The sequence below is a fragment of the Salvia miltiorrhiza genome, chromosome 3, assembly GCF_028751815.1.
Source record: "Salvia miltiorrhiza cultivar Shanhuang (shh) chromosome 3, IMPLAD_Smil_shh, whole genome shotgun sequence".
Classification (NCBI taxonomy): Eukaryota; Viridiplantae; Streptophyta; class Magnoliopsida; order Lamiales; family Lamiaceae; genus Salvia; species Salvia miltiorrhiza.
The window spans coordinates 48498815-48514657 of record NC_080389.1 but is presented as its reverse complement, the minus strand read 5'-3'; the positions used below and the strand labels follow the sequence as shown (position 1 = coordinate 48514657).

Sequence of the window (15843 nt, the reverse complement as noted above, 5' to 3'; positions counted from 1 at the left end):
GGAATTGACAGGTTTCGGAGGTTGATTTGCGATCAATTTTGCATCCAGCAAAATCTGAGTCTGAAAATCCGGTGAGCTTGAAGTCGTCGTCTGCTGGGTACCACAATCCTAAGTTGGGTGTGCCTTTTAGATATCGTAGAATTCGCTTTGCTGCATCCAAATGAGCTTCCTTTGGATCTGACTGATATCTTGCACATACCCCGACTGCAAATGGGATGTCTGGTCTGCTCGCAGTCAAATACAGCAATGATCCAATGATTTCTCTGTACTTCGTCGAAGTGACAGATTTTTCTTCTGAACCTGGATCAACTTTCCAGTTTGTGTTCATTGGGATCTTAACTGATTTCATGTGCTGAATACCGAACTTGGCTATCAGTTTCTTAGCATACTTGGACTGACTGATCAGTATTCCTTCGCTGGTTTGCTTGACTTGCAATCCGAGAAAGAAATTCATTTCTCCCATCATGGACATTTGGAACTTGTTGGTCATGATGTCAGTAAACTTTTTGCACATGCGTTCGGATTTGGATCCGAAGATTATGTCATCGACATAAATCTGAACAATCAAGAGATCTTCTCCTTCTTTGAGAGTGAACAACGTTCTGTCCACAGATCCTTTCTTGAAACATTGTTCAACAAGATACTCCGAGAGAGTATCATACCACGCTCTTGGAGCTTGCTTCAATCCATAGAGCGCTTTCTTCAGCTTGTACACCTTTTCTGGTCCAGCAACCTCAAAGCCTGGAGGTTGTTCCACATAGACTTCATCTGTGAGCACTCGATTGAGAAATGCACACTTGACATCCATTTGGTGTACCTTGAAACCTTTGTGAGCTGCGAAGGCTAAGAAGAGTCTGACTGCTTCCAATCTGGCAACTGGAGCGAACGTTTCATCGTAGTCGATTCCTTCTTCTTGACTGTATCCTTTTGCTACAAGCCTTGCTTTATTTCTCACAACGTTTCCTTCTTCGTCTTTCTTGTTCTTGAAAATCCATTTCAAGCCAATCACCTTTGCATCGTTTGGTCGATCCACAAGCTCCCAAACTGAATTTCGGTTGAATTCATTGAGTTCTTCTTACATTGCGATGACCCATTGAGTGGACTTTAAAGCTTCTTCAATATCCTTGGGCTCTGTAGATGATAAGAAACAGCTGAAAATCTTATCTTCATTGATGCAGTTCTGGTTGATATCAAAGACGAGGTTGCACATTGATCTTCGAGTCTTAACGTCATCTGATGGTTCTCCAATGATGTTCTCCTTTGAGTGAAGTTCAAACCATCTTCGATACTTCTTGATCTCTTCTGGAGATGGTGGGGCTTCTTCAGTCAGAATGGTTCTGAAGTGTTGAGCACCTTCTGGAGCAGGGGAGAGTTGAGCTGGAGCTGCTTCGGCACGTGCAACTTGATCTTCAGCAACTGGAGTTCCCCCTTGACTGATGCCATCTGTATTAGCTTCAGTCTGAGCTTCAGACCTTTGACTGATCTTCTGATACTGAAGCTTCTCAGTATCTTCATCTTTTCCTGGTTCCCACACCAAGACAGTAGACGGCTCGGTGTTGTCGATTTCAGCTTTGGAAAATTCAGTGTTATCAACACATTTCGCAGTTTCCTGTTCCCTGAAATCATCTGTAGACTCATCAAAGACCACATGTGGTGTTTCTTCAACACACAGAGTTTGAGAATTAAACACTCGATAGGCTTTGCTGGATCGGTCTGTTCCAGAGTATCCAAGAAAGATTCCTGGATCAGCCTTGCTATCAAATGTGTTTAACCTCTTCTTGTCGTTGTTGTGGATGAAACACCTAGAACCGAAAGCATAAAAATATGCTATTGAAGGTTTCCTGTTCTTCCATAGCTCGTATGGAGTCTTTCCATGTCTTTGAGTAAGGAAGGAGCGATTCTGAGTGTAGCATGCGTTGTTGACTGCTTCTGCCCAAAACTTCAAAGGGAGTTTTGATTCGGCTAGCATCGTCCTTGCTGCTTCCTTCAAAGACCGGTTTCTTCTTTCAGCTACTCCATTCTGTTGAGGAGTCCTTGCTGCAGAAGTTTGATGACTGATTCCTTGTTCCTCACAATACTCACGGATGACTGTATTGAGGAATTCAGTCCCACGATCTGATCTGATGCTGATGATGTTGACTTCCTTTTCGACGCTCAGTCTTCTCAGCAGCTTTGGCAGTTCCTCCAGAGTCTCTTTCTTCTTGAAGAGAAAGATCACCCACGTATATCGTGAGTAATCATCCACAACTACTAAGGTGTACTTCCTACCGTTGTAGCTTCTTGGAGAGATTGGGCCAAACAGATCCATGTGAAGTAGATGAAGAATTCTTCCAGAGGAGTGTCCTGACTTTGACTTGAATGACATTCGCGTCTGCTTTCCTCTTTGACATGCTTCACATTCTTACTTCTTCTGGAACACAATAGAAGGTAGACCTTCTACCAGTTGATGTTTAGCAAGTTTGTTGATCGTCTTGAAGTTGAGATGGTTGAGTCTCCTGTGCCACAGCCAGTTGAGCTCTGAGATGCTTTTGCTGATGAGGCACATTTCTGGAGGGCTGTCTTCCCATGAAACAACGTAGAGACTTCCTTGTCTGAATCCTTTCAGAACCACCTTCTTTTGAATGTTTCTAACAGTGAATTCATCCCTCTTGATCTTCACTGTGAAACCGTTGTCACAAAATTGACTTACAGACAACAGATTATGTTTAAGACCAGAAACAAAGCTAACATTACTGATACTGGCATTACTCATGTTGAGTACACCATAGCTTTTTGTTTCTCCGATTGAGTTGTCTCCGAATGCAACTTTGGATCCAGCTTTCACAACATACTAAGATAGATATTCTTTGTAGCTCGTCATGTGCTTCGAGCAGCTGCTATCCAGATACCATGTTCTGATTGAGGCTTTAACTTCTTCCTTCTTTTTGTGTTTCTTGTTTTTGACCTACAAGGAAGAGTTAACTTGAGTACCCAATCAAGATTTGGGTTCTTCGTTATCAGCTCGAGTTCCCTTTGGAACCCATATCTGCTTCAGAATTGGTCTGGCTGATCTCTTGCGCTTTGCTGATCGTCTGACTGACGTTGTTGGCGCTTCAGTTGGCACACGAACATTCTTCTGTTGAGAATTTCTTTTGAAGGCCTCACTCTTGTAGGAGTTCTGTCTGATGAGTGGTTGAGGTCTTCTTTGCTCGGTGAAGTATCTTCCTTGAGATACTTGAGTCTTTCCAGACTGATGTCGAGAGACATGAGTCGACTGATGTTCAGTTGCTTGTCGTCGTGAAGTTGCTTTGCTCTTCTGGACTCATTGCTTTGTCTCCATGGATGTTGTTCCTTCTAAAACTGAACTGATTTCAGTTTCTGACTGATGTGGCCGTTCTTTCCCCTGGATTGGTGAGGAAGATTCTTCTTGATTCTTGATGTTCCTTCCCTGATCTTTGACTGAAATCTGCTTTCCAGTCTTCTCAGTAGGATGATCTGGTTGGGGGCCTCCTTTGCTCGTCTGAAGCTCCTTGGAGGTGGAACATTTGTTCTTGCCATCAGTTTGCATTTGCGAACTTCATCCATATCATGATCCCTTGATTCTTCTGATGTTGTGACTTCAGAAGTATCGTCCTTTGAATTGATCATGATATTATTTCCTTTGTCAGCTGCAACCTTTCCTCTAATGCTTCTAACCAGGCTTTTTGATGGAAAGTTGCTCATCATGGGAGAGTTCATCATGCAGTTCTTGATTGTTTCTTCCAGCTTGTGATTGAGCCTCTTGATCTCATGAGAAGCTCTATCACATTCCGAGTTGGAGATTCTGAGCTTTTCTTCCAGTCGACTGTTCTCCATGATTAGCTGATCAAGACAAGTTTCATCCGAAAAGTAGACGATTGTCTGATTCTTAGCTCGTTCATCATTGATCTCCTTTTCCATTTTCTGATTCTGCTTGAGGAGATCTTCGAACATTTTCCTCAACTGACAGTGATCAGTCATGAGCTGATTAAACTCGTCAGTTTTATCGGATGAGCTTTCTCCAGATTCTGAGTGGTCTCTTGAAAGCATCAGGAAGTTATCAGTATAAGGAGTTTTTAAATGAGAGATTACCTCTGAGCCATTCATTCCATTGTCGTAGCTGTTGTCAGCCACACTTTCAGATCCCTTGGCCATCAGGGCTTGACTCTCATCGTCTGAGCTGGTGCTGTCGAAGTCGGATGATTCTGATATGTCTTTGGAAGAATCAACATCGTCAGCAACCATCGCTTTCTTCTTCAAAAAGCTGCGATCTTTCTTGGCTTTCAGCTCTCTGCGCTCAGCTTGAGTCAGATCAGGGCATTCATTTCGAAAGTGCCCTTTCTTTCTACGTCCAAAGCATTCCATGTCTTTGATGTCGTAAGCGGCCGACTTCCTTTCTCCGCTTCGATCAGTGGAATGTCTGGAGTTGCTTTCTCTTTCCTTTCCTTTGTAGTGCTGCTTGTGGAACCTTCTGTACTTCCGGAATTTGGACTCCATTTTGTTGAATCTTTCAGTCAACAAAGCATATTGACTAAAGAAGTCCTCAGGGTTGAGTTCCACCGGTTCCTTGATTTACTTCTTGCCTTCTCTTGTTGAAGCTTTCAGTGCTGCTCCTCTTGAGGTTGATGGACCATCTTCATCTGATCCTCCAGCCTTCTTGATTCCAAGATTTCTCTGAAGATCGAACTCATTTGCCATGAGATCGGAGAAAAGCTTGTTTGTCGGGAGCTGACTAAATCCAGGCTTATGTTGATGAGCGACTGAGTAGATCTGCCATTCTCCTCGTGGCAGTGCTCGAAGAATCTTCAAGTTGATTTCTCGTTCAGTGTATTTGTCTTTAGAAATGGATTGAACTTCATTCAAGATTTGATTGAATCTAAGTTCCATTTCTTCGACAGATTCATTCTTGAGCATGATGAAGGAGTCGAACTTCTGGCAAGCTATGGATAGCTTATTCTCCTTGATTTCCTCGGAACCTACGCACATTCTTTCAAGAATGTCCCACATCTCCTTTGCAGTTCCGCATTTGATGATCTTCATGACATGCTTGTCGGGAATGGTGCTGGAGATGATGCTTTTGGCGAGGTTGTCAAGCTCATCTTGCTTCATTTCTTCGGTGGAGAAGTCTGTCTTTTGCTTGGGCTGGACCTCATCGTAAGGATCCTGTCGAGGATCAACATGAACCCTTTTGACAGTTTCGGTGATGGTAATTGGTCCGTTGGTGATGACTTCCAACATTCGGCAATGTTGGGCGGTGAGGAAGCTTTCAAGCCGAAACTTCCATATGTCGTATTTTTCAATACTGAACATAGGTAGAGAAGATAATCTGCTGTGGTTAGTCTCCATAAAAAAAAAAGAGAACAGATAACAACAGATAGAGCAGATAGCAAGCACAAAGAAAGAGAAAAACTTTTCCGAGACCCTTGAGAAAAATGATCTAGTTCAATTAGAACCTATTCAGAAACAGAGTGTTCTTGCGAACAACCTGCTCTGATACCAATTGTTAGGCCCGGAGGGTCTCGAATAGGTATATGGGGGGGAAATACACCTATGGGCTATTTTTAAATTCCTCAATCAGAGGGATCTCAGTCAGAGAACAAAATGAAACTTTACACGCAAACGGTGACGCCTGTTGACTAAAAACAGTTTTAACCAAACAGGGTTGACGACTGATACTGAAACCTCTTCAGTAAGGAGTTATCAGTTAAGTTGCTGGAACTTAACTGATGCACTTATGGGCTTCAGTCGAGTTTGCTAAAACAGAGATGATGACACTCTTCCTGACTATCAAAAGATAGATCAGTCAGACTGATATCATACGCAGCGGAAAATTAAACTTAGTTTCGAAATAGCCTTGGTTGAGCACGATGTTGGTCTTTAGGTTTCTCTTTGCAGTTTATCAGTATTCAGTTTATCAAATGAAACAACGCAAGTAGGAATGTAAAACTGAAAGCTGTAAACAACATAGAGACTTTTACGTGGTTCGAAAAAACCCTTTTCTACATCCACGGTTGGTTGATTAGACCAACAATCCACTCCGCAAGTGCTTAACAGGTGCACTGCAAACCAAACCGTGTGCTTGCCGGGTGTACACAATTGTGACACTGAAGAAAACCCTTCTTCAGGACCCACACTTCACTCGCGTCGGATTTCTCTGCTTAACACACCCCGTGCTAAGACTTCTCTCACTTAACGCAACCCGTGTTAAGAATTCTCAGAGTCAGAATGCCTTTCTGAACTCCGAATCACTCAAACACTCAATTCTCTCTTTGGAAATGAGGTTTGAACGGTTGCCAACTATACTTCAAAGAACAAGTTCTTTGGAGCAAGTTTGACCTTGGCTTTGGGTAAACAGGTGTTTGCCTAAGGTCTAAGAGAATGTGTATAATCAGCAGTGACTGATTTTTGGCTTTGTAATTCTCTTCTTCGATTCAAGCTTTGGGGAGATTAAGCTTTTGGCTGAGTAGCGATTTTGGCAGAGCTTCAGCGTATGTAGTTGAATCGGTGAAGGTTGAAGTGATCCTCGAGCGCTATTTGTAGGAGAACTCTTAAATAGATCCGTTGGCGTAGAACGTCCTCAAGATTTCTTCCGTTGGAGAGCAATTCGAATTTGGGCTGAGGCTTCAATCTTCGAGGTTCCTTGTCTTGGTGGAAACGGCTCTCTTGATGGACAAGAGATGTGACGTCTCTGATAAAGTATCCACCAGATAGGAATGACCTCTGTAGAGATAGGGATTCTGAGATCTCTGCATTTAATGCGGATGTACTTTGTGAGTACGTGGCTTCCTCTGAACGTTGGAAGATCAGTCCGAGGAGGAATGTTCAACGGATACTTGACGTTAGTATCAGTCCGCTGAGTCCACGTGGCACGCATTAAGTAATCAGTTCCTAACTGATTCTTCAACTGATACTTCAGTTGGTATCTGCAGTCTTCAGTCTTCAGTCCTTCGTTCTTCAGTCTTCAGTCTTCGAAACCGCAAACTAAACTAGAAACGAACTCTAACACTTGAGTTCAAAACAGTTCTAGTCTATTACAATTACGACCTATGAATTTTGGTATCATCAAAACAAGGATTAGGATATTCCACAAGATTCCCAACACATACACTTGAGTAATTAAGAGCCCAAAAGAATTAATGAGAATGGCCCAATTACAATTAAAAGGGGAAAGCCCAAATTAAATAAAAGAGGAGCCCATCCCCAAATTAAACTCGGCTCTCTCTCTCTCTCATAGCATAACACGCTCTTCTCTCTCTCATCCAAGGAGCCAACGCTCTCTCTCTTTCTCAAAGCCGGCCGCTCGGTCTCTTCTCCTCTCACCGAGATTTCGTTCTGCCACCGCCTGCTCCGGCCTGCGTCGTCTGCCGACGCATCTAACCCCGGCGCCGTCTTCTCTCTTCCTCAATCTACACGCAGAGTTCAAAATCGAGCCCTAACCTCTTCTGGTAAGTCGCAGCTGCCACCTCCTTGTCGGAAATCCGGCGAGCGATCACCGCCTGGGAGCGGCACCGTTCATCTCCCATCCTCATAGTTCCTAACGTTGTCGAGCCCTGGCTTCCAGAAAATGGAACAATCGCCACTACCGAGCGGCTGCTGCTCCGGCCCTGGTACCGGTCGGCTTCTTCCCCTCCACCTCGAGCCGTCTCTTCTGGTTCGGTAATCTCCGTAGCTATCGTTCTCGGGTCTCGATGAGGTCATGTGAGTTTGTCCCTGTCACGGTTATCGTCGTCTAAGTCTCAACCGAACGGGCAGTCAGCCCTTCCTCTTCTAAAGCTAAGTTCTACTTTCCTTTTCTTCTCTAGTTTCTAGCTGTTAAGGATGGAGATTCTCAAGCTTGTTGTTCTAGAGTGCAGTAGGATGGAAAGCATAAGTCTTTCTATTGTTATACATATCTAGGCCATTTCATGCAGTGGTGAAACATGATCGTGCCCTGCTATAAATGAGGATTGAATTGAATATTCGAGATAGTAGAATACCTTGAATGTTTTCGAGCTGATTAGTGGCTGTTGGAGTTGAATACTTTGTGAAATACTGAAATGAAATGAAGGTGTCGTTGTTTTAACAAATGAAGGAGACTTTGGCAGAAATGGTAGAGTTAAAAATAAAACTCACCTTGAAGTTGCTTGGCTTATTTGCTGTATTGATTATTGTAATCGGATGGTTTTAATTAGAGAATAACTGAATGAACGATGATTCTTGTGTTAATGCAGGTGAACTAATTAAAGGAAATGAAGCATTGAGGCCAAGCCTTACCTCGATGCTTTGGCAGAAACTCGCAGCTGCTCTTTGATAATTGTTGGCGAAATAAAGTGAGAGTGGGTATTGTTTGCTGGCTGGTTTGATACAAATAAAAGAATCCGTTGCTGCATACTTGAGTATGCTAGTGAAATGAGCAGGATAGGGTGGCTGGAGTAGGGGTTGGATCACTTGAGTGTGCTAGCACAAGGTGCAGAGATAGGGGTGGGAGCTGCTGATCCAGTACACCCACACGTCCTTTCCCCCCTTTTTTTTTCTTTCTTTCTTCTTTTTGTAGTTAGTAATTTAAAGAGATAGGAAATAGGATTAGAAGGATTTGTAAATAGAAGTTGTAAAGTGGTATGTGAGTGAAGGAAAATAAGATCTTATCTTTGTAATAAAATAATCTGGATTTCTACTGATATCGCGGCCTGTTGACGAACACATTTGCTCTAATAGATCTTGATTCGATATTGAATATCTAAATTAAATTCGTAGATTTAGTTCGCCTCGCACGTCGGAAATAATCCACGACCCAAGTACCAAAAATAATTAAATAGAACAGCTCCACCTCAATTAATAACATGACTTCGCTAAGTCAGTTATAACTTTGAAGTAAAAATTATTGACTGCCCAATAATCCTTATCGCGGTTTCTCACGCGAAGCTACGTAAATAAAATAATAACTCTGCTTCTAAAAATATATATAATTCAATTCGAAATCATGAGTTGAAATCAAATCATAGATAATTACTTAAAGATGCAATAATTAATTATTGCATTACTGGTTTTAATATAATTAAAAGAGCGGGTTATTACACATAATCCTTGAAGGCTCTACAATAACAAATGAGTAAGAATGCTTGCAACAAGCCTGAAAAGATTAGTATGTTGGGTTCTTCTCCAGCTAATATGGATGTGTTAAGAACAATTTGCCTCTTAATATCTATAAACGAAATGTACACTGCGAACATCAAATGAAACCAGTCGAGAAACTAAATTTGTCTCTAAGAAATAATGTGTAAAAAAGTAAATAATAGCAGCAATTTTATTTTTGTGATGAATGAAAAGCTCACCCTCCCTTCTGGACTTGTCTTCATTCTCTCAAGAACCCTTTGAAATGCGGGCTTTCCAGTGGTCTCCCCAAGAGCAGCTATCAAATCAGCTCTTCGCGGATCCAACAACGCTCCAACAGCTGATCCAACTGCAACAGCAGCTTGTTGCCATCCCTTGAGTTTCACTCGACCACCCCCTATCATCTCCCGCGCCTCAAGCCAAAGCCACGCTGAAGCGCACCAATATGTGCGACGCTGAGGCTATGCGAGAATGTAGGAATCGGGAGATGCAGACATAGTTAAATAAACATGATTTCGGCAACAATTTCATACGTGATTTCAGCATTTTTACGCATAAACATGGATTTCAGTAATCACATCAACAAAATTCATTCAACATCTTCACCATAAAAAAAGAAATGTAAGGTGAGATCATCTTCCATAAATACCTCTTCTTCAATCTGCTGTTGTGTCCCCAAACTCTGGAATTGAAGATGCAAAATCTGGAATTCAATATGCAGACGAGGGAGAAGGGGAATTAGGGTTCAAGAAGAATGATGATGGGTGTTTAGTATCAAATCAAATAATAATAATAATTACTATTTATTATTATTATTATTATTATTATTATTATTATTATTATTGACTTGTAAATCTATATATTATGTGAAATCACATTTCTAACGTTAATATTTTGCCGGCAAATTAGATATTTTGATTCTTTTTCAAAAATTGTCAATTTAAATATTCATTATCCATCTTAAATTAAAGATTGGATTTAAGAATCACAAAAAATAGATTCAAAACAAATAAATTATAATAATCTAAAGTTGTAAATTTTAGTTTTAATATCAAAACTTGTATTGTCAAAACTTGCAAGTTTAAGAACGATTTGTGAGAGAGAAGTTTTTAATGACATTGAACGGATTTGAGTATGAATATTGTATGAACATGTAGCACATCTCTTGAATTAAGAAAATGTGTTCCTAATCCAAACCACCAATCTCCAAAATCTAAATCCCCTCACGTTTTTTTCACACCAAATTCATCATGAATATTTTTCAGGTCAGAATCATGGAGGTTAAGAGCAGGGAAAGACAAACAAGGAGAGGAACAAAAATGCATTAATTTATCTTGAATTTATGTTTTCTACAATTCCAGAATAATGGTAATTAGAGATGTTACCATTATTTTCGGTAGTGGATTTGGTTATTTTGATCTAGTTAAGGGATCTCAGAATAAATCATAGCCCTCACTCATGCTCCTTTTAAAAGCGAGGCCCACTTTATATGTATTTGTATTTTGGGTCACCTAGAGACAAACTGCTATATCCACTCCGAAATTACACCCTCCACTCTCGCACCATCACTCATTGGTTGTCCTTCCGCTAAATTCCAAATTCTACATTGCCAGCCCCCCTGGAAGATTCAATAAATGACTGGAAGCAGTAACCTCGTGCTCCATAATACTTTTCATGGCTCCATACGGTAGATCTGATCAAGAAAAGGTGAAAGGTAATTAGAAAAGTATGTTCTTGAATCCAACTCAATTCACTTTACTGATGCGTGATATGATTTCGAATTGTTTGCTCAATTGTATATAGCTGTTGATTTGATTTGTGGGCTATGATCTTTTCTGGTGGAGTGTTATGTATCATATTTATGGAGTTGTAATTGCAGTTATGGTTGATGCAATTAGTTAAATTCATGAAGAATAAATTCAGTTCTGCATAATTATTGATGTTCAAAGTTGCTGCTCATGCCAGTCATTTCCTATTGGGTTAATACTGATGTTTATATAGTGGGATCCTTAATTTTTGATTATTGGTTTCGTGCAGCCTTAGATTAAAGCAAAATATTATTGCAGAAATTGAAAGTTGATATTTGTTTGGATAATTAAAGTTGGAGGAAACAAGATTCTCTACATAGTTGAAATCAGGGCTATCTATTGGTTTGTATTCTCTTGGAATTTCTACATAGACACACAGAATTTTGTATTTGATCAGGTTCTGATTGTCACTTCCCATCTGCATTGCCCAGATTAAGCTTGTAACTTTTGATCATAGACGAATAGGAGATATGGGTCGTGGAGTTAGCAGCGGTGGAGGGCAGAGTTCATTGGGTTACTTGTTTGGTAGCGGTGAGGCTCCAAAACCAACAGTGGGGAAAGCACAAGCTGCACCGAGTGAGAGTAGTGTTCACTACAAGAAAACTGGTCGGACACCGACGGAATTAACAACGGACATCTGTCCGTCATTAATTATCGACGGAATGACGATGGATCTTCAATTCTCGATTAGACGATGGATTTACCAACGGAATACCGACGGAAAATTTCCCGGCTAAATTCCCGCGTAATTAACGATGGATTTACCGACGGACGACCGATGGAATTTTAACGACAGACATTTTTCCGTTGCTAATGTATTTTTTTTAATATTCTGAATTTTTGGCTTTAAAAATACCGATGGAATCTTGTTCCGTCGTTAGTACCGACGGAAATTAATCCGATGTTAAATTACTATTTTTCAATTTTTGCAGGTTTTTTTTAATAATTTTAAAACATAAAAAAACGGCCTTCTACCAAAAGCATCAGTCACGCTTCTTCCTCACTTTGAAATCCCTAAATCCCTAACCCTTCTCAAAAGCAACAGTCGCGCCGCCCACAACCCTCCTCCGCCACCATCTCCGCCGGAAATCAGTCTCCTGCAGACCGCCGCAATCTCCGCCCTTGCTGTGAATTCGCCGCTGCCGCCGTACCTAAATCCCTAAATCCCTAACAATCGCGCCGCCCACCACCCTTCTCCGCCGGAAATCAGTCTCCTGCAGACCGCCGCAAACTCCGCCCTTGCTGTGAAGTCGCCGCTGCCGCCGTCCACTCCGATCTGCTGGACTTCCAGAGAAGGCGAAGTCTCCGCCGCCTGCCTCCGCCGTCCATTCCGGCCGCCTGCGTTGAACCTGCTGCCCTTGCCTCCGTCGGCCAATCTAACTGCATCGTCTCCTTCATTCTGAGCTCAGAAACGCCCCAACCAAAATCTGGTGAGTTGAGATTTTTTTTCTTCTAAATGTTCTGGAAATCAGCCGCTAATTATGTGTATAAGAACTGAATTTAATCCTTTTTGTGTTGGACTCATCGTTTGATTTTCAGCCTATGATTTTCAGCTTATGAACTGAATTTAATCCTTGTCTGCCCTAAGAAATGGTTTTCGCATATCTCTACTTTGTTAACATGAATAAGAAATGATATTCACGAACATTCAAAGAAATGATTAGACACTCTTATCATTTGGATAAAAAATGTTGCTTATATTTTTTTTGCTTTAAGATAATTCTTTTGTTGATTTGGATTAATTCTCATTTGTAGTACACCACTCCATCCTTGATTCTTGTGGAATAAAGAAACTAGTCGAGGACAACAAGAGAAAAGAGAGCAAAGAAGTGTGATCAATAAAGGTTAGTTTTTTGGAAATTTCTTTTAATAGGGATGATTCATTTCCAACAGAGCCTTTTGTTCCTTTCTTTTAATTCCTTTCATCTGCAACTCTGTTACTAATTTTGAATTTTGTTTCAATATTTTGTATTTTGTGTTGTTGGTTAGTCAAATATTTGATTGTAAGGAAGGTGATTATTAAAATAAAAATTGGTGATGTAGGGGAAACAGACGACGACGAGTGAAGGAGAACAAGAAAAAAGAGCAAGGAAAAAAAAAGTAAGTTTTCACTATATTATCTATTGTTTTGCTACTATGGCTCAAATGGTAGCCATAGTTTGAATTATTAAACATAGATGAGCATGTATCTAGGTGTTTTATTTTTGTATATATTAGATGAGCATGTATCTAGGTAGTAAATGGAGATTAGGTTGGGGGATGGCTGTGTTCCATCCCATTTTGTTGCTGTGGTGATGGCTTGGAGCCGCGTACGTGTTTGTGTGTTTGATTTATAGAATTTGTGTTGAACATGTGTTATATTATCAGAGTATCTTTTAATGTTCTATAGACTTAGAGATTAGTAAAACTTTAAAAATCAATAGATTTTAAATTTCTAACATACTTAAATGAACCAAATTGTAGAAATGAGTGAAAATCGTGAGTGGATGTATCGGCGTTTTCTACCTGATGGAGCTTTGAATCCCGATTTTCAAAGAGGTCTTCAAGGTTTTATTGATTACGCTAACAGTAGACGAGATTTAATGGATGGTGAAAAAATTAGGTGTCCGTGTAGGAAATGCGATAATATACGTTTCCATATAAAAACAATGTTCACTATCACATTGCAAAGAACGGATTTGTGCGGGATTACCATATTTGGAGGTTTCATGGTGAAATTGAAATGCCCACGACTGAATATCATAATTTTGAAGAAGAAGAGGCTAATGAAGATAATTATCAGAATATGGTCATGGATATTGCTGCATCCCAATATAACATTCAAAACATCGAAGAACCCCCAAATTCGGAGGCCCAATTGTTATATAATATGTTGAAAGCAGCGGATAAAGAGTTGTGGCCCGGTTGCAAAACACATTCACAATTGTCTCTTGTTGCTCGTGTAATGAGTTTAAAAGCAGAGGGGAATATGTCCGAAAGATGTTTTGATCAGTGGCTTGAGTTGATAAAAGAGATCCTTCCTGATAATAATTTGGCTCCTACTAATTTTTACGACACTAAAAAGTTACTGAGTGGGATGGGGCTACCTGCGCAAAGAATTGATCGTAGATCTGATCAAGAAAAGGTGAAAGATAATTAGAAAAGTATGTTCTTGCATCCAACTCATTTCACTTTACTGATGCGTGATACTGTTTTCGAATTGTTTGCTCAATTGTATATAGCTGTTGATTTGATTTGTGGGCTATGATCTTTTCTGGTGGAGTATTATGTATCATATTTATGGAGTTGTAATTGCAATTATGGTTGATGCAATTAGTTAAATTCATGAAGAATAAATTCAGTTCTACATAATTATTGATGTTCAAAGTTGCTGCTCATGCCAGCCATTTCCTATTGGGTTAATACTGATGTTTATATAGTGGGATCCTTAATTTTTGATTATTGGTTTCCTGCAGCCTTAGATTAAAGCAAAATATTGTTTCAGAAACTGAAAGTTGATATTTGTTTGGATAATTAAAGTTGGAGGAAATAAGATTCTCTACATAGTTGAAATCAGGGCTATCTATTGGTTTGTATTCTCTTGGAATTTCTACATAGACATACAGAATTTAGTATTTGATCAGGTTCTGATTGTCACTTCCCATCTGCATTGCCCAGATTAAGCTTGTAACTTTTGATCATAGACGAATAGGAGATATGGGTCGTGGAGTTAGCAGCGGTGGAGGGCAGAGTTCATTGGGTTACTTGTTTGGTAGCAGTGAGGCTCCAAAACCAGCAGTGGGGAAAGCACAAGCTGCACCGAGTGAGAGTAGTGTTGCTAGTAAAGAACCTTCGCCAAAGCCTAATTCCGCTCCTAAGCCAGTAGACGTTAGCAAGCAGATTCCTGCAGGGATTCATAGTAGCACCACCAACAACTACGTCAGAGCAGATGGTCAGAGTACTTGCAATTTTATCACGGTATGTCTCCGGTGAAACAAGATTATGTGTTTGGTGGGTTTTGATGAAGTTACTTGATTGTGGTATTTTGGCATTATGAAGTTCTTGGTTTCTTTTCATTCTATCCAATTCCATTCCTTTGTTATCTTGATTGGATGATGATGTGTTTCTCTTACAATCTGATTACTATGTGTGGTTCAATTCTTGGCATCCGGCACAACAATAATGCTAAGTAGGCATGTGGTGACAACCATCCAAATTTTAGTTCTCACATGAAGGATAAATTCAAATTGTTGTTTGTGATATTTGATATATAAGGGATGTATATTTCCTTAACTAATTCATCATGTACCAAAAGGTAACTGGATAGAGGAAACAGAAAAGCTCCACAACGAATTGATTAGGATTTAGGACAGAGCCTGAGAGTTAGTGATTTAATGTAGTGATTAGTGAGTGCATACTTGTCATGTTTCTGGTATCATTTTGTCCATCAACTCCTCTAGGTCCAGTCCAATGCTTCGCATTTTGTGTGTTTAGAACCATTGCTTTGTCTCAGGATCGACCATCAACTAAGGTTCATGCTGCTCCCGGAGGAGGTTCTTCTTTGGGTTACCTTTTTGGTGGCGGCAGCAGCAGCAACTAAGCAACAGCCAGGGTCCTGCAGCCGGGATCGCCAAAGTGTGTTTCGAGACATTTATTTGTAAAAATGTGGCAGCAATATGGTATTTTGCGTCTTTGCTGCAAGCCTCGTGGGGTGTTTCTGTTTAAGGTTTTGGGTTATTTGTTTGTAAATGTAGCAGCAAATTATGGTATTGCGTCTCTGCTGCAAGAGTTGTCAATAGTTTTTCTACAGACAGATATGAATTCGTTGGTAAATTTGAAGTGTGAATCTCTACATCTTAGTTGTGTTTGGATGCATAATAATAAGCATCTCTCAAAAAGGCTTCCTTTGTAAAATAACTCAACCATATTCTAGATTGTATTATTGTGATTTTATGGGATTTTTCATACT

At 40.3% G+C, this 15843-nt stretch overlaps 2 protein-coding genes across 5 annotated transcripts in view; one reads left to right on the top strand and one right to left on the bottom strand.

Moving 5' to 3' along the window:
• The window catches only part of LOC131016276 (ubiquinone biosynthesis protein COQ4 homolog, mitochondrial-like), a 96251-nt gene that overhangs the window by 66011 nt on the left and 14397 nt on the right, over positions 1-15843 (bottom strand). The window contains exons 1-2 of one of the 2 annotated variants that reach the window (XM_057944924.1): positions 9737-9858; positions 9309-9548 (exon numbers count right to left, since the gene is read on the bottom strand). In XM_057944924.1, coding sequence (XP_057800907.1) covers positions 9309-9491 — 183 coding nt within the window. In that variant the 5' untranslated portion in view covers positions 9492-9548; positions 9737-9858. Of the gene's footprint in view, positions 1-9308; positions 9549-9736; positions 9859-15843 lie in introns of those variants that run through there. The other variant, XM_057944923.1, reaches the window with a different exon arrangement.
• Positions 11861-15839, top strand: LOC131016281 (protein SPIRAL1-like 1). Of its 3 annotated transcripts, XM_057944932.1 has the most exons (5): positions 11861-12325; positions 12651-12739; positions 12939-12995; positions 14553-14852; positions 15388-15839. In XM_057944932.1, the coding sequence occupies exons 4-5, from the start codon at positions 14592-14594 to the stop codon at positions 15472-15474; spliced, it is 348 nt and encodes a 115-aa protein (XP_057800915.1). In that variant the 5' UTR covers positions 11861-12325; positions 12651-12739; positions 12939-12995; positions 14553-14591; the 3' UTR covers positions 15475-15839. The 3 variants fall into 3 exon arrangements, with proteins under 3 accessions (XP_057800915.1, XP_057800914.1, XP_057800916.1); XM_057944931.1 differs by lacking the exons at positions 11861-12325; positions 12651-12739; positions 12939-12995 and adding an exon at positions 13364-14038; XM_057944933.1 differs by lacking the exons at positions 11861-12325; positions 12651-12739; positions 12939-12995 and adding an exon at positions 14372-14463.

What these genes read in the sequence shown, in the direction of transcription:
- LOC131016281 (XM_057944932.1), top strand. Translation starts at nt 14,592, where the DNA reads ATGGGTCGTGGAGTTAGCAGCGGTGGAGGGCAGAGTTCATTGGGTTAC. An exon ending in GTACTTGCAATTTTATCACG is followed by an intron (nt 14,853 to 15,387) that starts GTATGTCTCCGG and finishes GCTTTGTCTCAG; the next exon opens with GATCGACCATCAACTAAGGT.